The sequence below is a fragment of the Podarcis cretensis genome, assembly GCF_951804945.1.
Source record: "Podarcis cretensis genome assembly, chromosome: 8".
Classification (NCBI taxonomy): Eukaryota; Metazoa; Chordata; class Lepidosauria; order Squamata; family Lacertidae; genus Podarcis; species Podarcis cretensis.
The window spans coordinates 72,855,859-72,882,627 of NC_137177.1; the positions used below are offsets into that span (position 1 = coordinate 72,855,859).

Below are 26,769 nucleotides of genomic sequence, written 5' to 3' on the forward strand. Positions count from 1 at the left end.
CTGGGCATTGGGAAGGTCACGGGTTCTGATACCAAGTTTAATTTTCGATAGTCCACGATGAGCCTCGGCTGATCCGTGTTTTTCTTATCCACAAAAACCACAGGGCTGCCCCCCACTGCCTTAGATTCTCTTATAAACCCCCTTTTCAAGTTCTTGTCTATAAAGTCTCACAACTCCTGCATCTCTCTGTCGGACATGGCATACAGCTTACCCACCGGCAGCTGCGCCCCAGGGAGAAGGTTGATTTGGCAGTCGAAGGGCCTATGTGGCGGCAGCCTGTCCGCTTCCCTCTCGCTGAAGACCTCTTGTAAGTCTGCGTACTGTGGCGGCACCTTCCCTTTCTGCTCCAGCGTGGTTGCTGCTGCTCTGGCCAACCTCACCCTGGGCTTCTCCCCTCCTAGACAGTGTTCCAAACAGTGGGCTGACCCAAAGGTGACCGTGCGTTGGTGCCACGCCACCACTGGATCATGTAGCACTAGCCAGCTCATCCCCAGTATTATTGGGGGTCCCACCAGTGTGGCCACGTGAAAGGCTATGGTTTCTGTGTGCCTGGACACACTCATTCTCATTGGCGGGGTTTGATGTGTCACCTCCCCCCTAGCAACTCTCTGCCATCTATCGTGGTGACTTGGAGTGGGAAATCCAGTGGCAGCAAGTGGATCTGGTGCTCCAGCGCAAACTCCTTACTAAAAAAATTACAGGAGCTCCCTGAGTCCAACATTGCCTTTACCTTGACTGGGTGTCCATTTGGGAGTTCTAGCATCACCTCTATCACTATAGAAACCTTGGGTGGGTCCGGTTAGGGCACTTCAATTAGTTGTTCGCTTGGCTGCTGCGCCCCCCTGTGGGCAGTCAAGCGCTGGCGTTTTCCTGCACCTTGTCCTCTGCCCCCTCCCCCTCATTTCCAGCGGTCCCCACCATCCCTTGCCAAGCCTTTCTTTGTGGGCAGACCCTGGCAAAGTGTCCTGGCCGTTGGCAGAGGAAACATTTCTTGGAGTTTCTCCCAGCCTTTGACTCCCTTTTGACTACTTGGTGGGCGCTCGGCACCTCGCGTGCGCGCGCCCCATCGATTTCCATTGGCACCACATCATCGGAAGGCTGCCTTGGCATCTCAGGAATGCGGTAGTCAGGGCAACACTCCCCTCTCCCTTCCCGCCTTTCCAAAGCGCGCGCTTCCTGGCGAGAGCCTATCGCCAGCGCAGATTTCGTCAGCTGATCCATAGTCTCCGGGCGGGGCGTGCGGGAGAGCTCATCTTTAACGGTTGGGGACAACCCCTCCTCAAACAGCATCCGTATGGGCGGGCTGTCCATATCCCATTCGAGCCTGTGTATTAGCATCGCAAAGCGGGACCAATAGTCTCTAACGGAAAGGTCCCCCTGCTTACATCTCATCAGCTCCCGTTGGGTCACACTCTCCCCCAATTGGCTGGAATACATAGCGTCCATCGCCTGAAAAAACTTCCGGACGTCCTTCAGGGCGGGGTTATGCGCGGCCATTAGGGGTCTAACCCATTCCCTCGCGCTGCCCTCAAGGTGCCCCACGATATAAGCCACTTGCGCCGCCTCGTCAGCAAAATCATCATGCTGCAGCTGCAGTGCGTACTCTATTTCTGTCCGGAATCCATTATATTCTTGGGGTTTTCCCCCAAACTTGTGTACCAGTCCGGGTACCTTCTTTGCCACTGGGGTGGGTCTCACCTGCGCGTCCTGGGTGCGCCTCTCGTCCAGCCGCGCCATCAGCAGTGCTACATGCCGTTCTAGCTCCTGGTTCCTCTTCACTAGGTCCTGCGCCCCCGCAGCTGGCTCCGCTGCCCCGGCGCCTCCTGTCTGGCTCATGTTTCCACTGCTTACTCACGAGTAACAGCAAGGGACTGGCAGATTGCTGTAATGGTATAGTGTGGTTACTCGTGCGTAAACTGCCTCCACTTCAATTAGATGGTTTGCTCAAACATGTTTAGGGCTAGAGCTCGCCCTCCGTGACCTGTTAGTCTCTTGCAGAATCTGCCAGTGGGCGTTTCTTGAATCTCTTCCAGCATAAAAGCTGCTTGACCCCAAGTCTCCGCCTATGTTCCCTGCGCGGAACGCGTCTGCGCAAGTAAGGGGATGGCAAGGGCGTGCCAGCGCTCTCTCCGCTGGTTTCGGTTGAAGGGTCTTGGAGCCCTGACACCGATTCCTCCATCTCCTCTCTATTGGTGTCACGCTGAATTCCTTCCCCCCCCCGACTGGTTCCCTCTCCGGCATCGCTCTGGAGCCCTGCCTCCGCTTTTCGCTCTGATGTCAGTTCCCTGACACTTACTTTACAAGTTGTTGCCTGATTCTTTTTTAAATGGAGTAAGAAAGGGAGAACAAGCTTACTTCATTGGTAGATTTGTTCAAAAACAAGGTTTTATAGCCTAATTCCTATGCTTTTAATTTGGCTGCCAATGATGGGATTTTGAAACTGTTCAACACACACATATGGGCGCCTGGAGGCATAAATTCCAATTAATATAGCCTCACCTACCCATTAAAGCCCATCCCACAAAATGCTCATCCCACTTCTGTGGGCTTTAACACCCTACAATAGGTCCCCAGCCATCAAACAATACTCTTTTACCTAGCGAGACTCGGGCAGGCACGGCTGACTGACTGATCCAGAAAGAAACCCATGACATGGCGACCAAGAGGATGGAAGGCACATAGGACTGGATGATGTAAACACCTCGATTCCTCCTCAAGTGGAAGTGGAGGCTCAGTCGGGGGAATTGACCAGCTAAACGAAGGAGACAAAAAGGCAAATGTATTTATTTACATCTTACCTTTCTCACAAGGAGCTCGAAGTGGCTTGCATGGTTCTCTCCCCCATTTAGCTCAGTTTTATCCTCACAACAACCCTGTGAGGTAGGCTAGCTCTGAGTAGGACTAACATTTGGATAAAACCCTTTTTTTGTGGGGGGAGTATGTAAAAATGCACATTTTCATGTGAAATCCATTTTCATGGGAGGGGGGATAGCAGAATGATGCAATCTTATGGATGAACAAGTGCAGAACTGATGCTGACCCAAAATAGACTTATCCATTCATTCCTAATGGCACTGTATAAATAAAAATGTAGTTAATTGATTTTAAAAGGTGTCTGTCCCTCCCCTGCCACCACATTTATATTATTCAAAGGAGCTCACCCCAGATGTGGGAGACCCTGCTAAATTGGGAGTTGAACCCTGGGTCTCTCCACAGTTCTGGTCCAAACCAGGTTTTATTTGTAAGGGAAAAAATATATGTAGTTTTAACTTGCAAAGATCAATTAATCAACTAAAATGCATATGATTAAATTAATATTATGGTAGTGGAAATTGATGCAAATGTGTATATTACGTGTGAATGCACATGTTTGTCAAAACTGCACACAAAAATGTGCACATCATTAGAATGCTGATGAATTATCATGAAGATTTTTCTTTTTAAATCTCAAATTGCTCAAAAATGTGGAGAACTAAATTTAAGTTTGGAAAGATCACAATATCAAGAGGTCCTTCCTTCCCTTACTCTTGGCAAAACCTAGTTGGATGTTACCCAGTCCCATCCCTGCAAAGCTTTTAAAAGGACTGGAAGCTTTGTTTACCAGATTTGAAGTTCATCACTTCTGTAGCAAACCGGTAATTGGTGATGGTGAACTGAGCAAGCTGCAGCTTATCCAGTCCATGGATCTGATCCTGGTTTTCAGACCAGTGGTAGACGATATCCTCTGAGGAGTAGCCATCTGTTAAAAGAAACTGAATAAATACAGGGATACGGGGAAAGATAAGAAGATTGACATGCTCAGGATGAAACACTCAGAATCCATGGCCACAGTTCTCTTACTGGTCCCACTGGTTAATGCGTTCTGGCCCACTTCAAACCTAATGAACCCAGTTCAGTGTATCAGAGCTAACCAACCTGGAAACAAGCAAGGTGTTCTCGTGCTTCTATTCCCATCCCCCACCCCTTTTAGGAAGATAGGAAGCACCAAATCAGGCAACTGGTCCATCTAGCTCAGCATTGCCTACACTGACTGGGCTTCTCCAGATTTTGCAGTGCGGATTTTAATGAAAACAACATACAGAAATGCATGATATGAGGGGACGTTGCTGTGTAAAAAAATGTTCCTTAGGCAAAACTGCATTAAAATGTGTGCATTAAAAGAAATTTACACAAAAATGCATGATGAATTTTCACGATGACTTTTCTTTTTTTCTTCTTTTTTACTTAGAGAATCGCAAGCTAATGCAGAGAGGATTGGAAAGACAGAAGGATATTAGCCAGCTGGAATGTATGCAGGGGACGGTGACTAAGGGCCTGTCCACACTACTGCTTCTCCTGTGCCCAGAAAGCACGGGTCCGGTTGACCTGGACTTTCTAGGCATGGGTCTGAGCTGTTTCCCCCTTGTCACACTCCTTTACCAGGCAAAACCCACTCTTTAGCTCTAGATCAGAACTGCATTTGCGGAAAACCAGATTGCCATTTGCTCCAATTGAGTGCTAAAGAGTGGTTGTCGTCGCCGTTGTCCCCAGGGAAAGCAGTGGGACAAGAGGAAGTGTGGATGAGCCCTAAGTTGATAAAGGATCTGGAAACCAAGCCATATGGAGAAGAGTTGAGGGAGTTAGGTATGTTTAGTCTGGAGAAGAGAAGACTAACAGGAGATATATTAGCCATCTTCAAATATCTGAAGGGCTGTCGCGTGGAAGGTGCAGCCAGCTTGTTTTCTGCTGCTCCAGAGGGTAGGACTCAAACCGGTGGATTCAAATTACAAGCAAGGAGATTCCAACTAAACATTAGGAAGAACCTTCTGACAGTAAGAACTGGTTGACAGTGGAACGGACTTCCTTGGAAAGTGGTGGGCTTTCCTTCATTGGAGGATTTACGTAAAGCAGAGATTGGATGGCCATCTGTCAGGGATTCTTTTTTTGTGATCCCTGCATCGCAGGGTGTCTACTAGATGACCCTTGGGGTCTCTTCCAGCTCTACAATTCTATGATTCTATGAAAAATAAGGAACTGATATTGGCAGATTCACCCACCTCTTCCCTACCCCAACATTCACAGGAAAAGGCAAGGTATATATTAAGAAATAAAATTAGAGCTTTTTCTCTAAGAAATAAATATTTCTGCAAGAAATAAAATTAAAGCTTTTCTTCACTTGAGCAAAATTGCTACTCTTCAAGTGCTTGGCTCACCTGTCCATTTTCTACATCAACATCCCCCTCCCCACAAAACAAAACTCCTTGCTTGTCTTTAAACCGCCCCCACTCCCATGGAGAACCAACTTTCCTTTTTTTAATCTGTTTTAAGAGGCTTCATTTCTCCTTGTGATTATTGCTCTATAAACACAATCTGCAAAATTAAATTAAAATCCAAGCCCTCTGTAAAAACTCGCCAGCAGACTAAAATTTTGCCGCCTCATTCTCTGGCTGCCTCTGCATTTACTGATTGCATAAGTAAAAAGAACTGCAGATTGCTATATTTGGTGGGATAAAAATGTATTGTGCTTAATTGCTCAGAAAACAGTCAGTGCTAAAAATGAAATGAGAGGGAGGAGGAGGAGGAGGAGGAGGAGGAGGAGGAGAAAACTTGCACCAGCGTACAATCCGCTCTAATGCTTTCTAGTCCCAGTGCACAGCTATTCAGGCCTAGAGAAATAGCATCCAGGTCATCCTGGCGTTAAACTGTGTGCAACAGCGTTTCCATGGTGCCATCAGGCCCTGCATAGCACCATTTAACCTGCCATCCCACCACCAGCCAGATTTCAGAAGCTCTGTGGTGCTGTGACGAAACCACATTTAGACAGAGTTGCAACGTGGACATTTGCTGTAAGCTGCCTTGAGTTACAAGAAGCCCACTAAAAACGTTCAAATAAACTGCAGGTAGGGCCAAATCTGTTAATTTCGGTTTCTTCTTTTTCCACTCTTTAGGTACAGTTATCCACATTTCCACGTTAGTTTGGGATAAAACAAAAACAAGTCCATGAAAATGTTGCAGCATTTCAGGGTGACTCTTTCCTAATATGCACATTTCTGCAAATGTCAGACATGTTGGGAACTGTATTCCAGCCACAGCTGGAGCACCAAAGGTTATCCTTCCATGCTCTAGATGCCGTTGGACTCCAACTCCCATCAACACCAGACAGCATGGCCAATGGTCAGGGATTATGGGAGCTGGGAGAGCTGTGCTTTCCCTGCTCCTGCTCCAATAACTAAGGGGTTTGCACTCTGGGCCAAGGCTACCCTGTGTGAAGGAAATTATCTCCTCCACTCCCTGCTCTCCCATTTGAGAAGACCTTTTTAAAATAGACGCCTCAGAATTGAACTCACAGCTCTCCAAATCAAGCATGCACTCCTGCTCATCCATAGGGTACTTGGTAAGGTCCATGTCACAGGCCACCGTTGAGGTGATTCTATCCAAAATGTAGACAGCAACAAAAACCACCATTACATATAGGCTAACATTTGCCATTAAAAAATATTATTATTATTATTACCGTTTTATACTACAAAACAACAAGAAGCAGTGTTAAAACAAAAACCCACCCTCCCACCATTTTTGAAGACATGAGTTTGGGTTACATCAGAGCTTGCATCCCTTAAATTGTCATATTTCCAGTTTGGTGGCAATTTCTCTTACTGCCTGCAATGATAGCAAACAAAACTTTATAAACTGGAGAAGGTCCCGCATTCTCCTCTTCTGCACTGTACATAATAAAAGCATGTCAATCCACCCAAAATGTACCTTTTCATTTCATTCTCCTTGCTATTTTTAGTTTAGTAGTTAATTTTTCTGTCCGTGCAAAATTGCCAGGCTTTTTAAAAACAACTTGTGGTCAATGTTGCACCTTCTAATAATTTCCAATATCTAGTTATTACTAGCCTGGCTGCTGCTAAAAGCTGGATGGTGATGATGATTTGACTACTATAATTTATTACTCATTCTTCGGCCTAAGGTTGCAGGTCAGGTTGCAACAATTAAAACATAAGATGCTTAAATAACCCCATCCCACCCTACCTGGTCAGTTAAAACTTTAAAAATGTGCTTAAAATGCAGGTCATATTGTCTCATAGGTAAATTTTATGTAATGCGAACTCCAGGCCTTTTACTGTGTTTTGTCCGGTTATCTCCCTAATATCTTTGAATAATTCCCCTCAGAATGTGGCTCCCCTATTGCAGGTCCACCACATGTGCTTATATGAACCCAACACCTGAGCAGCCCCTCCAACAAGTTGGTGGGGCAAGCAGCACTAATGGTGACTGGTGAGTTGGTGACTTTCTGCTTCTCAAGAGCCTCACCAGCCTATACAAGTGCAAGTAAACATCAGCATGAACTACAGATCCTTCTGAATCTAGTGGAACCGCACAAGGCTGATCAAAGGCCAACTGGTCCCTGCCCACAAACACATGTGGCCTGAACTATATGCAGCACTTGGGAAACCACCTAAAACCCAGCAAAGGTTGCCATCTAATTACCCAGCACAAAAGGTCATTCTTCCTCATGAAGTTTCTGTTTTACCTGATGCTGTACAGAATGACCCCATCAGGCTGCAACCGGATGAGCTTGTTCTCCACAGTGACGTCATGGAACCAGGCAGACTTGGCATTGACAATGAAGGTATCCGGCAGCCACAGCTTATCCACAAAGCGACTGTCCAAGCCCAGGGTTTCGTTGGTGTGATTGTACGACAGCCGGTCATCGCGCCAGCTTTGATGCAGGAAGACTGTCATTGTGTATTCCTGAGGACAAGAATCACCACCACTGGCTGCCATTAAAATTTCCCACAATTCCATAATCTGGAGAAACATATATCTTTATTCCCCACCCACCCCCACCCCCGAAAAATGTTGGATGTTACGACACGGCAGCGTTATTTTTCTTCAAGCGCCAACTTACCATATTGACTTCTGATATGTGGTCAATGCTGGCAACTTCAATGGCTAGAGCAACGTTAACAGGGGGGCCTGAATTAGGGGAAAGGAAAAAAAAAAGAGGGGGTTATTTAATTTTATTAATGAGATTTCTTACTCCCCATTTCACCATAAGATCCCAGGGCAGGTTACAACAATAGAATATTAAATTAGTCTTTAAAAAGGAAAAAAACCCATCACCATTATAAAGCAAGGGAAAGCTTTCCAAACGGTACACAAAAGTTTACATTCAGCAAAAGAGGTGGGTCCCACAAAGCAAAGCACATTAACTGCAAGAAGCCAGAGGCCAGGGTAAAGTGATGTGTACTGTACAATGAAGAGGCTCAGTGAAGATATAATGAAGACATGTCTATGGGGAGGCAATTCCACAATTTAGGGGCTACCACAGAGAAGGCCCCTTCTGTCCCGGGCCACCAATCCCCCGCTTTTCTGAGGGTAGTGAAACTACCAAGAGAGGCCAAACTGGCAATTCTTAACACCCCGGGAGATTGGTGAAGAGGCAGTCTTTCATATATTTGAGGCCTACCTAAATCTTTCAGGGGTTCGTACTTTGAATTAGGCCCAGCAACAAACTGGTAACCTGTGCAGCTTTTAAAACAGGAGTTACACAATTTGCAAGTAGAACCCCCGTCAGTGAAACTGAGGGAATCGTGACTGCTTCTCCACCTGCCACCTGATGGTGTCCAAATGGGGGCTTTTGTGCCATTAACAAAGCATAAGGGCCAAACTAAGCATGATTATTCTTCTTCATTAAATTTGTAGACTGCTCTTCATCCGTAGATTTTAGGGTGGTTCACAGCATAAAAATACAAGATAGCCAACACAAAATACATAATAAAAACAGGAACAAATAAAAACAACAACAAAGCAAAGCAATAACCCCCTCTCCTCCACCTATATTCGGAAGCTGGTGCCCTTACCTTATCCAACTTTGTAATTTGATTGGACAATGGCAATTTTTAAAAGCAATGGTTCCAGGACTTTCTGAAAAAGCTTAAACTGTTAATAATAATAATAATACTCACGTTTCAGGTTGGTATATTGTTTGGCAACTGCAAAACCCTCCACAACTATCCTATACAGGCTCAGAGTTGTACTGGCTACTTAGTTTTCACCTCCACAGCCTCACATGTGGTTTCCAGAGTTAACCCAAGTGTTAACACTTGTTGTGTTGTCATTGTCACTATACATCAGACACACGTTTAGGCATGTGGAGAAAAGACTGTGCGGTCCTGATCCATGGCATATCCATCAATCCAAATCAGGAGCCCATGGTAATATTCTGTTGAAATTTGCCCTGTAACCACAGAAATATGCTACCTTGCTGCAATGTAAATTGTTTCATGGTTTGTTTGTTTAAAAAATTGAGCCATATCCAGCTTAGGCCCCATCTGCACTGTACATCTTAAGCAGTAACATACAACTTTAAACAGTCAACAACTTCCCCCAAAGAAACATGGGAAGTGTAGTTTGTTAAGGGTGCTGAATGTTTCTGGGAGAGCCCTATTTCCCTCATGGAACTACGATTCCCAGGGTGGTTTAACGACGTCAGCCAGAATCTTACCTCCAATTCCGGGCCTGAAATTTCTTGCATACCCTTTCATCAGGTCGTCCAAATTAGGCAACCAAGATATTTCTATGTTTGACCCGATGTAATCTCCAATGTCGTTCATAGCTCTGTGTTGTTGTTAAAAAAGAGGGGGAAAAACATGTCATCAGAACACAGGAATTTGCCAAGTTCTTCCAAATCAGGCCATTGGGTAACTGTAGGTCAGTACAGTGGTACCTCAGGTTAAGTACTTAATTCGTTCCGGAGGTCCGTTCTTAACCTGAAACTGTTCTTAACTGAAGCACCATTTTAGCTAATGGGGCCTCCTGCTGCCACGCCGCCGGAGCACAATTTCTGTTCTCATCCTGAAGCAAAGTTCAAGCAAAGTTCTTAACCTGAAGCACTATTTCTGGGTTAGCGGAGTCTGAAACCTGAAGCATATGTAACCTGAAGCGTATGTAACCCAAGATACCACTGTACTGTTGGGGACTTCAGAATATAGACCAGAATGGAAAAATCCAGGCAGCAATATTTCTTTAAAAAAAAGTCTTTTATTCAGTTTGAATTTTGTCAGACAAAAAGCAAAAAGGGGTGCATTCAGGAAGAAATGAGAGAATGCCCACCGTCAGTCAGATGCAGACAACTTTTATGCCCTAAGGCAAAGCAACAGTTCAGCCCCCCTTTCCACCTCCCAGACATCCTCCTTTATGCATATTCATTGAAGCTCAACCAATTAGAAAATTGATGGTGGCCTTTTGGTTCCAAACTGCTTTCTCCATTAGATGGCGTTGCTAGCTTATAAACTATCTAACCTAATTGCTGTTTCCAGGAAGTGCTCTGGCCCCCTGTTTAAGCAGGAAAGGGGTCTGTGGTTTTAACAACTTCAGGCCTAGGTCTGCATTTCGAATCCTGCGGTGGGCAGACATCCTGGGCAAACAGACAGTTTCTCAGAAACAGCTCAACTACTAGCAAAATCCCCTGACCGCATCCTCTTGCAAACTCGCTGTGTTGCAAAAATATTGTTTTTGCAAGCAGGGGCAAGCAGGGGAGAGAGAGAGATGTCTTTTTAGCTTTTAGTTTGCTTTCTAAGATGGCTTTCAGCTTATAAAATGGCTCCAGCCTGGCTCTCTAGTATTACCAAGGTGGGGACTTCTGGTCTTCACTCCTTCATTCCCCCCTTTCCATCATGAAAATGCTGACCGGTTCCGGTTCATCATTTTCGATAGATGGATCAATAGGTACCACATTATAAAGAGCCAGGATATGAGTGCGTGTTGCTGCATTAACTGAGCGACTTACCATTCGGCATACAATCTGAATAAGGCAAGGCAAGAGGCATGATAAGAGTAATATAGCCATGAAGATAACTTGGATCACAAGCACAATCTCTTTTAACCATCACCAACCCGGGAGCCAAGAAGTAAGCCAACTCCATATGCTGGGGAGGTCATCAGCGGTGGAGGCGGCAAAAATTTCCAGTGCTGCTGAGACATTGACCAGTGCTCGTTTGTGAATGGTGGAACGGTTAAGTGGCAGTGGGAGGAGTAGTAGTCTACTCGTGGCATCTGTTGGGGCCAAGGTGCATACCAGACATTTCGACTTATTGGCAGAATGGGCTACCATTTCAGCCATTTGTAACCACCTATTGTAGGGGTTGTGGACGCCCCATTCAGTCATTAGACGGGAAAAGTTGGCAGGGGAGACCAGGGGACTCTTTCCCGCTTTGGCCAATACACAGGTAGGTTCTCCAACCAGATACGATATCGTTCATGCCAGCAAAAATACAGGAGCATCCAAAGAAGTAGGGCAGTACATACCACTCCTACCCACCAACCTCAATATTTCCATAGTTCCTCCCACCAATACTCGGGGCCATTCCTAATATTCTTTTACCGCTGAAGGGCCCACTGATATTCGTATTCTATAAACGCTTGGGCCTCTGGGGTTATTTTCCACCTTATTTCGGAAGCTCCTACCACTTGGATCAACTTCCCAACTATTCCCGGTGGGTGGAGACCCCTGTGGTTTCCTGGGAAAATACTATACCCAAAAGGGGCCCCTTCTTCCACGTAAATGATGTTGCACCCACAAGAATATATCCACCCCTGCAACGGCCTGACACACGGGGTGACTATATCAAGGGGTTCTGGTCCCAATACCAAAAGTCCTAGTGGTGCCTCTAAATTTGCTGGAGAGCAAGTTTCTACGTTGGGGACGCTGCCCGCGGGCACCCCTCCCATCCAATTCTTCTGGAACTAGGTGCCCTGTCTGTCTACTGGGTAGCAACTCTTATGCAGCCACAAGAATACCCTGTCACATTCAAGGGTATTAGGTGTGGAGTTACCAGGCCCAGCAGTTTAGGTAGTATTCTGGGATTTTGGGAGGATCGAGCCACCACGATTGTCAGAGGTGGTGCTGCAGAATTTACTGGCACTTGTTCAGCAATTTCAATGCACACCTGGTTCAGGCTCCCTCCCCTACAACACTTGCATTAAGATAGGTTCCGTCCCATGCAACACCTGGGTTAAGATTAGGACCTGGTCTATTAAATGGGGTTGGTACAGTGCTCTACCTCCTGATTGACAGTTGGCTACCCCCCCACAACAGCAAGAGCGGTCCAGAACTCGATAGATTTCGACCGTCTCTGCAAGTTCCCGTAGGAGCAGTACCCACGTGCGCTGGACAGTGGTGTGGAAGAGGAGCCACAATGGGGTAGTGGGATGTTGCAATACGGCAACCTCATCAAACCCCTGTTTCCAATAGCCAATGAGCACGCCATCTCTTACCACCGGCAAGACGAACCAGTCGTAGCAGAGGCCAGCAGGCCAGTAAGTTTGGTATGGCTCGGTGGGGTCAGGGCAATAAGACACAGAACAAATCAATATAGAACATAATAGAGAAAAGAGAAAGTCCTTATGAAAGTCCTTGTGATGATCAGCTGCAGGATCTCGTTGCCCGTGGCCCAACGCGCATTCCCGGTAGCGTCAGACACAAGGTGATGATCAGCTTCAGAGGGTCAGCAGGATTTCTCTTGCAAGTCCAGACACCCTCTGACTTCTTCAGACGCGTGTGATGTACCCAGGGGATCACCTCGGCTACTTTCACCGCAGTTGGGGATGAGGGGGTCGCCAGACGCTGTCACCCTGTTGGAACTGGTGAACCGGCTCAGCGAGACTGGAAGAAATACCTGGAAAGGAAGCAAACACACACGACACACCTTTTGGATATAGCAGCAGTTAGTTAGTTGAGATGATGTAGAGTATTCTCCCAAGGTGTGCTTCAGCCGCTGGGCCTCCCAAATGGGTGGATTCGTGGTACAATGACACTGGCCAGATGCTGTGGGACAAAAACACGGTTGTCTGGAGTGAGTTCTGGGATGAGGGCTGCGGTGACCACTGGTGGAGGTTTCAGAGCTGCTTCACGAGCTTCTGGTTGCCTTTAGTGACCATGTCCCAGCCTCTCCCATGGCCTTTGTAGTGCATCACAGCAATCTCTTCGGGGGCCCATACAGCTTCCAGTAATGTCTCAACTTCTGGACCGTATTTCAGGGCTTTCCCGTGGGCTCCAATCAAGTCCCGCTCTTTCCATAGGGCGCCATGCGCATGCAGGGTTAAGAAGGCATATTTGGAATCTGTATAGATGTTAGCCTTGCATCCAGCTGCCAATTGCAGGACCCTAATCAGTCCAATTAATTCAGCCTTTTGGGCAGAAGCGCCGGGGGACAGGGGTTCTACTTCCACAACCTCCTCATTGGTCACTACAGCATATCCTGCTTTACGAAGGCCGTCCACAATGAAACTGCTGCCATCTGGATAATATACAATGTCTGGATTCTTCAGCGGCTCATCCTTCAGATCCGGTCTGCTGGAATAGACCTCATCCATCACTTGGAGACAATCATGGTGTTCCATGCTGTCTGTGTCTGGCAAAGGCAGTAGAGTAGCTGGGTTGAGGGTGTTGGCAACCCGTAAATGTATTCTGGGATTATTCTTTTGGCAAAGCAGGCATTTCCTGGAAATCTGGGCTGCCAGTTGATAAAGCTTGGCTATATAGACATACTTCTCCAGCTGCTTGGTTGTGGCATCTGGCCCCATGTGGGTGGACTCATGGTATCTCTGAATTATCTGCTGAGAAAGGGACTCTGGGATCTATATCCTATCATCAGAGGTAAGGTACCATTCTTCTTTGAACAATGTCAACTCCTGAGCATCTGCAGTGTCCCTTTCCTGCTTTGTATAGGCTGGTTTGTCAGCAGTGCTTAAGATCCCTTCTGGGACCAGTGCTCCAATAACTGAGGCTGGGGCTGGTGCAGTCATGAGGCATCACTTAATAGTCTCAAAAGCTTCTTGTTGGGCTGGCCCCCACTCAAAGGGGTTTCTTTCTCCTCTTCTGGTACTCTCGTTTAGAGGTTTTGCTAAAATACTGAAGCCTGGGATACAAATTCTGCACAAACCTGCTGCTCCTAGGAATCCTCGCAACTGTTTTCTGGTGGTGGGTTCCTTCATGCAGCAAATAGCTTTTTTTTTTTCTCTCTGGTCGCAGTGTCCTTTGCTGGTGTGACACATTAAAACCTAAGTATTTCATTTTATTTTGGCACAATTGACCTTTCTGTTGGGAAACTTTGTATCCCGCCTCCCACAGCAGGGGGAGCAATTCTTCGGTGTCCTCTCCTTCAGGGCTGCCCTGGTGCTAGAGAGGCTGGACTCAGCTGCACTCAGGTCCTTATGGCTCTGATCCCCTGCCAGCCTCACTTGAGCCTCCAGCTCGGCTACCTCGCTTCTCCTTAGCCTCAGTGTTGCCTTTAACTCTGCTGTTGGACTTGGCCTTCTCAGAGGTCTTGGAACGGCTTCCCTGGCCTGCACCCCCACTTTTGGGTGCTCTGCTGCCTGAGAAACAACTTGCAGCTGCCTTCTCAGCCTTTTTCCAACACACAGTCCATCACACAGATGCGTTGAACCGTAGAAACAACTTCCCAAAGCAGCCTCAGCCCCCTCTGGGCTTGGTACTCTTTCTGGGCATCCTCTAGGCCCCTCTGGGCTTTCTGGGCGTCCCACAGCCCCTTCTGGGCTTCCAGGTCCCTCTGGTCTGGCTTCTACTGCGGCCTAACATGCCGTCTTCAGTCCCTGCCACGCAACCCAGGGCTTCTCTAGAGCATCAGCCACGTCTGCTTCACAAGCCTCCACTGCGCCTGTAAACTTCTTAATGGGCTGGGCAAAGCCTGTTTCAGCCTGTGTACTTTCCCATAGCTGCTTTTCTGCCAGCCAGTAGTACATGCGTTTTGACCAGGCTTCCCAATTGGCTCCATGCAGCCTTTCACAGGGGTAACTCTCATGGCCTTGCTGTTGCTGAGCAGGCATCTTCCTCCCCCTTGGCCGCGGGTCTCTGAATGGCTACGGCGGACCCCTCGGGTCCCTGGGCTGTGAGCCATTGCCGTGCCTAACACTGCTGCCTTTTCTTTCCTCCACTGCTTTTTCTCCCTCTTCTCAGCCTCTCCTCTTTGTTCAAACACCTTCTGGGCGATGGCCATGATCTGAGATCTGGACATGCCCTGGAACCCAGGCTGTTTTGGATTTTGGTTCTAATGTCCTTTGCACATTGTCCTATGAAGGAGGCATTTACCATTAACTCATGTGCAGGGAGTTCAGGGTCAAAGGGGGTCCAAATTCTGTATGCCTCCATCAGGCGTTCCAAGAAATCGCCCGGAGATTCATCAGACCTCTGTACGACGGCAGTCACCCTAGACAGGTCAGTGGGCTTCCTAGCTGCCCTGCGAACTCCATGCAAAAGGAGTTCGCGATAGGTACTTAGAGCATTGCGATTGTCCACATTATTTGGGTCCCACTGTGGGTTGGTTAAGGGATACCGATTAGGCCAATCTGCCTCCTGAACCTGCTGGTCTTTCAGGTGCTCTAAAGCCTGTGTATTAATTCTCCTCCTTTCCTCTGAGGTAAAGAGAGTGTTCAACAATTGTTGACAGTCTGCCCAGGTAGGCTCATGCGCTGCAAATATAGAGGACAGCAAGTCCACAATTGCCTGGGGCTTCTCAGCAAACGCAGGGGTGTGGGTCTTCCAATTCATCAAATCGGTGGTGGTGAAGGGGACATATTGGAGGGTGAACGGAGGCGCAGGGAGCGTGTTGTCCCAAATTACACGAAGGGGGAGTCAGGACTTCTGCTTCTCCTGCCTCTGCGGTGGACCTGGACCGCTTTATGTACTCCCCCAATGCTTTGGCTCGAGCATTGTGATAAGCTTTTTCAGCTTCTCAATACATAGTGGTCGAACTTCTGTATTTGTTCATCCTTTCCCTCAATTCTTTAAGGTTGGGATATATTTCCTCCAGGGTCTGGTCGCTGGGCTCTGCCTTGTCTACTTCTGGGGTGTCTGGCAGCCCCCCCCTTTCCTATTGCTTCGGCTCCTGGGGCCACATAGTGGGGCAATGGTGGAGCATTGGGGACATGGGGCTGTCCCTGTCCTCCCAAGGGGGGCACCACGGCACTGGGAACAGACATTTTCCTGCCTGTGCTCCTTTAATTTCAGTCCTAAGGGCCATAATTTTGCATTGATCAGTCTTATATTTCTTCAGCCAGGGGGTGGGGGGGTTTCTCTATTATCACGTGAACCTCTAGAACTTCATCCATGGTCACAAACTCATCCAAGTTAAATGGACAAAGCTCTTCTTCCTCCTTCTGTTTTGTGCAGTTTTTTTTTTAAAACTTCTAGTAGTTCTCCCAGCAGACACCTGTCACTGGCTGCTCACACCCTGTGTCAGCTTCAGGTGTCCGGCTTGTTTCTTCATCTCTTCCTTCATCCTTTTCTGTGGCAACTAACTTATCAACTGTGGTGGCCACAGAGATGCAGGTCTTCTCTTGAGACTCCTCTGCCTGAGCCTCAAGCTAGGGGTCTGTTACAGTGTTCTCTGAGACACACCTGAGCTCTGAGCCATCCAGCTGGTGCCTGGTTAAGGGCACCAATTAAATTGCCCTCCCTGTCTCAACTGTAACTGCTATAGGTCTGAAAGCATTTCGTAATTCCTAGCCATAGACCACCTCTCACTGGTCATCAGAGAAACTAGGGGGCTGCTGGTGGTTTCCCTGATGTGTTCCAAACTGCCGCCGGTCACAGAGGTACCCAGCTCTTCCCTAGCTAAGTTCTGGGATTTAGGTTGCCCTCCCTGGTCAAGCTGTAGCTACTATAGGGATCAAAACTGTTGGAGGTCTGCGAGGCTCATGTGCTTCCCAGTTCAGTGCTGGGCTATGGAGAAACTAGGAGGCTTGCCTTACTACCAAAGCCACAGCTCAGCAGAGAACCCTCCAGCTTTGCCTGGCTGAACTCTTGCCTTCATTGAGGTCCAGAGATCTGAAAGTTTTGTATGCATTCTAGTTCAATATACCAACTTGAATAACCTAAGGGATCTCTCGAGCGATCCCCTCCATCGCTCCCAAAGCTGAATCTGAGTCTGAAACTCTTCTCTAAGTAGGTCCTCAGCCTCAAAAGATACTCCTTGTTGCCCTGTCCCAGCTAGGGCCCCTATGTTTCTGAAAGATTTGATGCCTGCTGACTGAGGAGTAGACATCAGAAAAGCTTGGGGGTGGTTATTCCTTTGAGGCCTCCTCTCTCTGATTGTAAGTAATTTGGGCCAAATCAAAAGCATTCAAAAGGACTACATTGGCTTGCTTCAGACCCCATTTTTCAGATACTCCGCTCCTAACCGGGTTTCAAAATTCCTTCCACTCTCCACACACTTCAGGTTGTGACCTAGGTGAGGTCGCCCTACTAGGAAATGCACAACCCTGCACTCGCTTGGCCAAAGGGACGCTAAGCCCTGACCGCTCATTCACAATTCATGCACTGGAGTATCTGACATACAACATACAAAACACACCAGTTCCCTCTGCCCCGTTTCCTTCTTCCAAATACCTTAACGTGGGTGGTTATCAGGGGACAATCCTTTTCCCCTTAATGCCACTGGCCACGTTGGAGATGTGATCAGGATCTCCCTTCCCCTTAATTACAAGGGGGTTTGCCTTCCTCTGTCCTCAGGGCCCTTTGCCATGTACTCACCCCAGCCGGCTGGTTCCTCCTGCCCTGTCCTGTCAACCTCGGTCCTTCAATCCGTTGTCTCCTCTCACAGGATCCAGCAGAAGGGTCAAATTGGCTTCGCCCTCCTCCGAAGAAAAGCCTCGGTGGCGCCAGGAGCAAGCGGCCGGTTGCCCCTTCCCCTGTGCCCTGTCTAGAAAAGGACAAGGGAGCTGCCTTCTGGTCTTTTTGAGGACTTAAGGTCCCTATCCGAGTCACCTTGGGCACCAGAAATGTTGGGGACTTCAGAATATAGACCAGAATGGAAAAATCCAGGCAGCAATATTTCTTTAAAAAAAAGTCTTTTATTCAGTTTGAATTTTGTCAGACAAAAAGCAAAAAGGGGTGCATTCAGGAAGAAATGAGAGAATGCCCACCGTCAGTCAGATGCAGACAACTTTTATGCCCTAAGGCAAAGCAACAGTTCAGCCCCCCTTTCCACCTCCCAGACATCCTCCTTTATGCATATTCATTGAAGCTCAACCAATTAGAAAATTGATGGTGGCCTTTTGGTTCCAAACTGCTTTCTCCATTAGATGGCGTTGCTAGCTTATAAACTATCTAACCTAATTGCTGTTTCCAGGAAGTGCTCTGGCCCCCTGTTTAAGCAGGAAAGGGGTCTGTGGTTTTAACAACTTCAGGCCTAGGTCTGCATTTCGAATCCTGCGGTGGGCAGACATCCTGGGCAAACAGACAGTTTCTCAGAAACAGCTCAACTACTAGCAAAATCCCCTGACCGCATCCTCTTGCAAACTCGCTGTGTTGCAAAAATATTGTTTTTGCAAGCAGGGGCAAGCAGGGGAGAGAGAGAGATGTCTTTTTAGCTTTTAGTTTGCTTTCTAAGATGGCTTTCAGCTTATAAAATGGCTCCAGCCTGGCTCTCTAGTATTACCAAGGTGGGGACTTCTGGTCTTCACTCCTTCAGTACTATCCACACTGGCTGGCAGTGGCAGGAGTCCGTGTGTTGGGGCAGGACATTTGCAGCAGGGATCTGTTGTACCTGAGAACTTTCCCTGTGCTCTGTTCTCCCTCTGGACAAGTTAAGAGGAAATGATAAGGGTTCAAGGACACATTTCAGCTTGGCAAAAACACTCAAGACAGGGCAGGCAAGGGGTGTAGCCTAAAAAGAGAGGGTGTGGCTTTGGGGACAATTCTGAGAGCCAGGGCCTGGAAGGCCACATTTGACATCTGGGCCTGAGGTTCCCCATTCCTGTCCTAGATAATTCCTCTGACTACCGATTGCAATGGGGGGAGACCATGGGAGAGGGGTATCGCTTATTTGTTTAATGTATATATATCCCGGCTGTCTCCCAAGATGGGATTCAATGTGGCTTTCAAAACTTCAAACACATAGCTCTGAAATACAAAATAATTCTAACAAACCAAGAAGAAGAAGAAGAGGAGGAGTTTGGATTTGATATCCCGCCTTTCACCCCTTTAAGGAGTCTCAAAGCGGCTAACATTCTCCTTTCCCTTCCTCCCCCACAACAAACACTCTGTGAGGTGAGTGAGGCTGAGAGACTTCAGAGAAGTGTGACTGGCCCAAGGTCAACCAGCAACTGCATGTGGAGGAGCGGGGAAGCGAACTCGGTTCCCCAGACAACGAGACTACCGCTCTTAACCACTACACCACACTGGCTCTCAGTGTGAAAACCAGTTGAAAACAATAGTTAAAATACAATAAAACACATTTATAACTAGCATGAAAACACTGATTGCCCAAAGGCCTGACTGAATAGGAAGGTCTCTGCCTGCCAAGAGAAAGATATCAAGGAGGGACACAATTTAACCTCCCTTGGGAGGGAGTCCCAAAACATGGGAGCAGCCACAGAAAAGGCTCTCTCGCAGGTCACCAGCAACTGTGCCTCTGATGTTGATGGGGCCTGGAGAAGGTGCTCACCTGAGGATCTTAGCACCTGGGCAAGTTCATAAAGGGAGATACAATTTTCCAAGTAACCCAGGCCCAAGCCACATAGGACTTTATAGTTCATGATCAACATGTTGAATTGTGCCTGGAAACAGATCAGTCACCAGTGAAATTGTTTTGACAGGGGAGTAATATGCTCCCTACATTTAACTGACCCCAGGCAGTAGCCTGGCTGCAGTATTCTGTACCCAGTCAGAAGCATCCGATTGGCCATTGTGGGGAAACAAGATGCCTTGGGTCTGATCCTGCAGCGCTGTCCTTAACATCCCCTGAGCAGCTCCTTCTGACAGCAGTTCCCTTTACAAAGGCCCTTGCTGTTGGACCTCAAAACCGGTAATGAGTTAAGCTCCAGAGCTACATGAGCTACATAACTCAAAACATTAGATGAGAGCCGCCCTCAGATCTGGTGCAACAGCTCCCACCAGGCTCCGAAATAAGCAGAGCGCTTGAAAAGAAATAATGCGGGTAGAAGGAGAGAAATCTTGTTAAATATTGATGAAAGGCTGTAGTCGAATATACCATAAGCATTTCTTGTCTTGGGACTTACATAACTTTCCTAGGGGTTCCCCCCCCCCCAGTCCCCTTTCTTCTTCTTCCATGTGTCACTGGCCCAAAAAAGGAAGCAAAAGCCCTACTTCCGAAATTGGTCTTTTGCATTTAATGCCACAAGGCCATGCTTTGAATTGCTCTGCAAAACAAACAGGGCGGAAAGTGTTATTCAGCTTTTGTGTTGATTGTGCTCTGGCTTCCCATGTATGCGCACTTGCGCAGACAGCATCAGGGGGGTTTGGGATACCGTTCTGTGGATGTATGTTCTGAGTAACACAGACACCATCAGTTGCTGTTAGTGGAGTTGTCAAAGATGGAAGAGCTTTACAGAATGCAATAAGAGTCCTGCTTCATCAGGCCAACAATGGCCCATACAGTCCAACATCCTGCTCTCACAGAAGCCAACCAGGTGCTTGTGGGAAGCCCAGAAGCAGAATCCGAGCACAACAGCAACCCTCCCTCTTTGCAGTTCCCAGGAACTGGGGTTTACAGACTTGTGGGCCCAATGTAGGGGTCTGGAAGGCTGCATGGAGAGCCCATGGGCTTGAGTCTCCCCACCACTGCACTACAGTGGGACCTCAGGTTACAAACATTTCAGGTTACACACTCCGCTAACCCGGAGGTAGTACCTCAGGTTAAGAACTTTACCTCAGGATGAGAACAGAAATTTCGTGGCGGTGGCGCAATAGCAGCGAGAGGCCCCATTAACTAAAGTGGTACCTCAGGTTAAGAACAGTTTCAGGTTAAGCACAGACCTCTGGAACGAATTAAGTTCTTAACCAGAGGTACCACTGTATATGAAACAATGCTTTTGTTTTTTTTAAAAAAGAACAATAACAAGAAAGAAAGAAAAGCCAAACAAAGCCGTCTGCTTCTGCATTGCCACTCCCTTTGGCAAGTGCATATTGCATGTCTGAATTGAAAATGTATCCCAAGATGAGTGATTCATCCCTGCATTCAGTCACCGCATCAGAGTTTAATAAAAGCCACTGTGTGAGGAGCTGTCATTAGCAATGGCATCACTGGATGTGGGGTGGGGTGGGGGAGGAAAGAGGGGAAAGAAGAGCAAGATCCAACCCTTGCATTTCTTTCTGACATGTTTCCCCTGTATTCAAAGGTCCAGCAAGTCATCCCCTGTTGGTTACTAACCTCTGTGTCATTCGTTAAAATGGGGGTTTTTATAGAGAGAGGCAGCACAAGAGAAATTAGAAACATGGGGAGCTGCTTTACAGCAAGTCAGACCATTGGTCCATCTCGCTCAGTGTTGTTTACACTGACTGGCAGAAGCTCCATCTGCACCATGCATTTATACCAGAAAATACCCCTTTACACAGTCATGGCTTCCTCCAAAGAATCATGGGAACTATAGTTTGTTAAAGGTGCTGAGAGATGTTAGGAGACCTCTATTCCCCTCACAGTGCTACCATTCCCAGACATCTCTGGGATGAGGGATGGATTGTTAAACCACGCCGAGAACTGTAGCTCTCGGAAGGGAAGAGTGATCTCCTAAAATCTCACAACAATGTACATCCCTCCATGGACGTAGCCAGGTTTCTTGTTGGGGGGGGGGGAAGCAGCCAAGATTGTTGAGCCATTGTCTTGGCCAGGCCACCACCATCTCTGACCTCAGGATTCCAGAACTTACAGCTGTCAGTTTTGTGGGAAGGAAAGCAGGGACCCACAGCCCAGGTAGGGCTTGCTAGCTCTGGGAGGAGGTGTGTGATTCCTCATCTGGCGCAGGCTCAGAACAGGTGAGGGTCACATGCCTCACCAAGCCCAGAAGGTATAAAAGGAAATCCGTCCTGGCCAGGCTGGCATCTGTTGAGCTTTTCTTGGGAAATCACGGGTAAATATACCCCATAAATAGGACATTGCAGGGGGCAGGCTTCTGCTGGGGCGGGGGGCAGAACCTCAGATAATTGAGTACGTTCAATGCTTTTCAATAATATTTGTGGTTCTGGGGTGGGGGGAAGCTGCCCCCACCTGCCACCCCTTGACTATGCCCATGCATCCCTCTCCATCACAAACTATGGTTTCTTCACTCACCACCACCACCTCCCCGTCTCTTCCTTTTCACAAGGGAGAGCATCTGTCCCCAAGCTCTGTGGAGCATCTCATTTAAAAACAGGGAGAGATTCCCACCTTTCAGGAAACCATCTCCTAACCACCTAATGGAACAGCCACCAATCTAACTAACAAAAAGTAATGGTTCCTTAGGAACTGTAGGACCAGGGAGGGACATTTCATCAAATTACTTCAAGGATTTGCTGTCAATATTGGTCTCTGTTTCTCTAGCGGTGCAGGCTGGAGATTGAGCAACATTTTGACCTTCATTCTTTAAGTGCTGCTGTCAAACTCATTTTTTTAAAAATAAACAAATGAATAACCTTTTCTTATACCACACCTTTCCTCTCGAAGCATTGAACAAAGTTGCTGAATCAACTAAAGCTGGTTAACTTCCTTACCAAGAGAGATTTTAAATGTAATTCCCCCAATTTTAATGTTTTTAAGTTTTCCCATCCACCTGTTTCCAGGTGTTTGGTTTTTTAAAAAATGTATTATGACTCATCAGCACAAATAATCCCAATGCCACTTTTTAATCAGGAATGGATACAATTCTCAACTGACCATGCCTTCCTAGAACTTCCACTGCCGTACAGCAGGGCTGGCCCAACACATTTTGGCACCTGAGGCAAACTACAAAATGGCACATCTCCGCACCAGGAAAGGAGTGAGTGAAACTCCACATCAGGAACAAGGATGGGAGGAGACCAGCAAGGTCTCCTATTTGCTAAGGAGCCGCTGTGAAGGTGGCATTGTGTGGGGAGGCAGCAGATCTGGCCTCCACATTTGTTGTATCCACTGTGGATTCATTCACTGTGGGAGATTCATTCCTTGGAGGCTGGATCTGCTGCGCCTCTGCATCCTGTCGCCTGAGGCAGTAGCCTCACCTTGCCTCATGGGTGGCTTACAGATGTGATAGATTAGTTCCTTGAGGTGTGTAGGTTTCAAAAAAGCATCACTCCGTGTTCCCTCAGGCCCCTGCCTAGGTTTTTAGCACCCACATCCTCATTAGTTTAGGTTTCTGAAAGAATTCTGTATCAATGTGATGCCCTTGTAACAAGAATGCACATACTCCACGAGTAAAAAAATATAACAGCACAAATAAACAGATCTATGCCAAGGCAACTCAAAAGCAATACCATAAGAAAACCTAAGATCTCTATAAATTAAGCTCATTTGCATAATTTTGTCTTGCAAAATTTATTCTGCTCTACATAATTTATTCTGTTGGTAGGGGCGGGCAGAGAACTATGTCAGTTAGTGAAACAAGATCCCAGTAAGCCAAAATGCTCCTTCTATTTCTCTGCACCATTTAATGGGGGCTGATAAATATGTTGGGTGATGAGGAATGGCTGATAAGGATTGACTACAAAATTAGCATTTCTTGGGAGGCGTTAAGAGAGTTTGACACACCCAACTACAAGTTCCTATAAATGTCACATGCCTTTATTGGAGATGTTTTTGTAGCTCAGCAGAGGATCTTAGCAGGGTGAGGCTGTGTTCGGCAAATGCCCACTCAGTGCAAAATACAGAGAACCTCTCCCCCCACCTAGGGATGGAAGGATCTGCCAGTTTCGATATGTATAATAATTACGGTGAAAGAGTATTTCTCCTGGTTTGGATGTCAGTGTGTTTGTGTCTATCCCTTTCTGGGGACATCATAATTAACTCCATAAGTTTTGATTAATCATCATTTCCCATTATGTCAAAATCCTGAAATGATGGTTACCAAATTTAAAACAGTTCCATGTTGTTGTTGTTATAATATTTGCTGGATTTATATACCGCCCTATAACCAGAGGTCTCAGGGTGGTTCACAGAAAAGATCAACATAAAAACCACAATACTGTGGTACCTTGTGTTATGGACGGGATCCGTTCCGGAGGCCCATCCGTAACGTGAAATGCCAGCAACTTGAAGCGCGTCCGCACAGGCGCGCAGCACGTTTTGGCACTTTGCGCATGCGCAAAGCACAATTTAGCACCTCTGCGCAGGCACAAGCAGCAAAACCCAGAAGTAACCCATTCCGGTACTTCCATGTTGCCGCGGGATGTAACGCAAAAAGACGCAACACGAAGCGGACGCAACACAAGGTATGACTGTACAGTGCTACCTCGGGTTAAGAACTTAATTCATTCTGGAGGTCTGTTCTTAACCTGAAACTGTTCTTAACCTGAGGTACCACTTAAGCTAATGGGGCCTCCCGCTGCCGCCATGTGATTTCTGTTCTCATCCTGAAGCAAAGTTCTTAACCTGAGGTACTATTTCTGGGTTAGCGGAGTCTGTAACCTGAAGCATCTGTAACCTGAAGCGTCTGTAACCCGAGGTACCATTGTGTGTGTGTGTTTTATATATATATAAAAAATCAGAATAAAAGCAACAACCCAACAACTCTCCCCCCCCCAAAAGAGCCACATTTTAAAAGGACATCCATACTGTGTAACTAACCATTATTTCCCTGTTTGAATATAACTGGAAAAACAATCAGGGCCATCTTACACATAGGCACTAGGGGTGCGGGGCACCCGGGTGCTAGGCTCTCAGGGGCGCCAGGCCGAGAGTCCGGGGCTCGAGAGTTGAGTCCAGGGGACAGCCTGCCCGTCGGTCGGAGTGCCGCAGCAAACTCTTCTGCGGGCGGCTCTGCGCTGCGAGTTCGGGGGAGACTGAGCCAGCGGCTGGCCGGCTCCGCCCTCCTGCACACCTGGGACTGGGCAAACTGGGGGTGGGGGCGCCGGGCGGATCTTTGCACCCCGATGCTGCATATGCTTAAGACAACCCTGAAAACAATGGTTCATTGAAGGCTTCCTGGCTTACCAGAGTGTGCTAAGAAGGAAGAGGGAAGAGGCAATGCAAGGGCAAAGCACCGAAGGGAGAGGACATATCAGTTCATTAAGGTGAGATGGGATGGCCTGAACTGGGCCCTTGCTTTTCCTGTGGAAGACTAACACTGCTGCCTCTTAGGAAATCCTGAAGAACGTCCTGCTTCTCCTTACCTGGGACCAGTTTGCCACAGGTCAGCATCTCAAAGCAGGGCCTGGTGCTATTTCCACCACCATTAAAAGCACACCTCTTTAGGACAGCTTCTCAGTCATTCTGGGGTCACCGCATGAATTCTCTCTTGCATTGGCCTCTGGGATAATCCAGAGCAATTCACGTACCCTTTCCATCTGCCATTCCTGACTCTAAGTGATGCTCACTGTAAATATGTTCTATATTTTGAAATGTAATTGAAAAAGCATTAGGCTTAATTCACAGCAACCTTGCAAACATGCAAAAAAAGAAAAACAAGAACAAAAAAACCCACCAGATTTCCTTTTCCCTGCTAGCTTTAAGCAACACCACATAGTGCACTCTTTAGATCTATATAGTGTCTACATTTTAAAAGCTTTTCTTCTCTTAGGTTAAAAGATTGCACGAAGTACATGACAAATTATCTGCAAATAGACATGCTTCAATTCTTCTTTTAAAAAATACAGATTTTTCCTACAAACAAAATATAAGAGATTATGTTTCTATTTTTAAGTAAAGAATGAAATACCATGGTTTGCTGGAGGGGTTTAGAGGGTTGAATGCTCAGTATCACACCACCTAAACAAAGGATAAGTGAATTTGTCACACAAAAATAAAAGAACCCTCTGTTCCATTTTCCATTCCCTCCCCCAATGACCCACATGGCTGTCTTATTCCTTGTGTACTTGGAGTCTCGCAGTGCCCTCATTGTCATACACACACACAAACGCTTACACATTTATTCCCTGTGGGTAACACTGCATTAATTTCCCCTAAAATAGCCTGTCCTGTGTCGAGTTAAAAGCAAAAAGGGTGTCAGTTCTTTAGCTTAAAGACACACTAGGGAAAATACTGTAATTTATCATAGCGACTACTCAGAATTTAACCCTCTAAGCTGGAGCATTGGAAATAGGAGGATTTGCAGGATACAGTGCATGTGTATTTATAAGCACGTGCACCATATACAAGGTGCATCTCCACCACCACCACCGCCCCGCTCCACCCCATGCACCACGATTCAAGTGCAATCGAGAGAGACACAAGTGGGATGGCCAGTACTGAGGTGCTTGTTGGTTTCATTCTGATAGACGTAAAAGAAAGAGGCTTTGCCCTGTCAGACTTTCAATTGTATTACAGGGAAGCTTGCTTGCGTTGACTAAAGGAATGGATCGTATTGGAAAATGCAGACATTTGGAAGGCCAACACATAAAATTTGGCTGGCATGCCTTTGGTATGTGAATGCTAAAGTTTATAAGAGTTTTACAGACCACATTATTAGGAAGTATTGATGCTTTTGAATTATGGTGCTGGAAGAGACTCCTGAGAGTCCCATGGACTGCAAGAAGATCAAACCTATCCATTCTTAAGGAAATCAGCCCTGAATGCTCACTGGAAGGACAGATCCTGAAGCTGAGGCTCCAATACTTTGGCCACCTCATGAGAAGAGAAGACTCCCTGGAAAAGACCCTGATGTTGGGAAAGATGGAGGGTGCAAGGAGAAGGGGATGACAGAGGACGAGATGGTTGGACAGTGTTCTCAAAGCTACCAGCATGAGTTTGGCCAAACTGCGGGAGGCAGTGGAAGACAGAAGTGCCTGGCGTGCTCTGGTCCATGGGGTCACAAAGAGTTGGACACAACTAAACGACTAAACAACAACAACAGTTG

The 26,769-nt window shown here is 47.1% G+C and overlaps 1 protein-coding gene across 1 annotated transcript in view; it reads right to left on the bottom strand.

Annotated features, from left to right (window-relative positions):
• Window positions 1-26,769, bottom strand: part of GABRD (gamma-aminobutyric acid type A receptor subunit delta) — a 48,375-nt gene that overhangs the window by 8,941 nt on the left and 12,665 nt on the right. The window contains exons 2-7 of the mRNA XM_079987098.1: window positions 9,494-9,606; window positions 7,895-7,962; window positions 7,517-7,737; window positions 6,327-6,409; window positions 3,602-3,739; window positions 2,597-2,752 (exon numbers count right to left, since the gene is read on the bottom strand). Of these exons, the coding sequence (XP_079843224.1) occupies window positions 2,597-2,752; window positions 3,602-3,739; window positions 6,327-6,409; window positions 7,517-7,737; window positions 7,895-7,962; window positions 9,494-9,606 (779 nt within the window). The remainder of the gene's footprint in view (window positions 1-2,596; window positions 2,753-3,601; window positions 3,740-6,326; window positions 6,410-7,516; window positions 7,738-7,894; window positions 7,963-9,493; window positions 9,607-26,769) is intronic.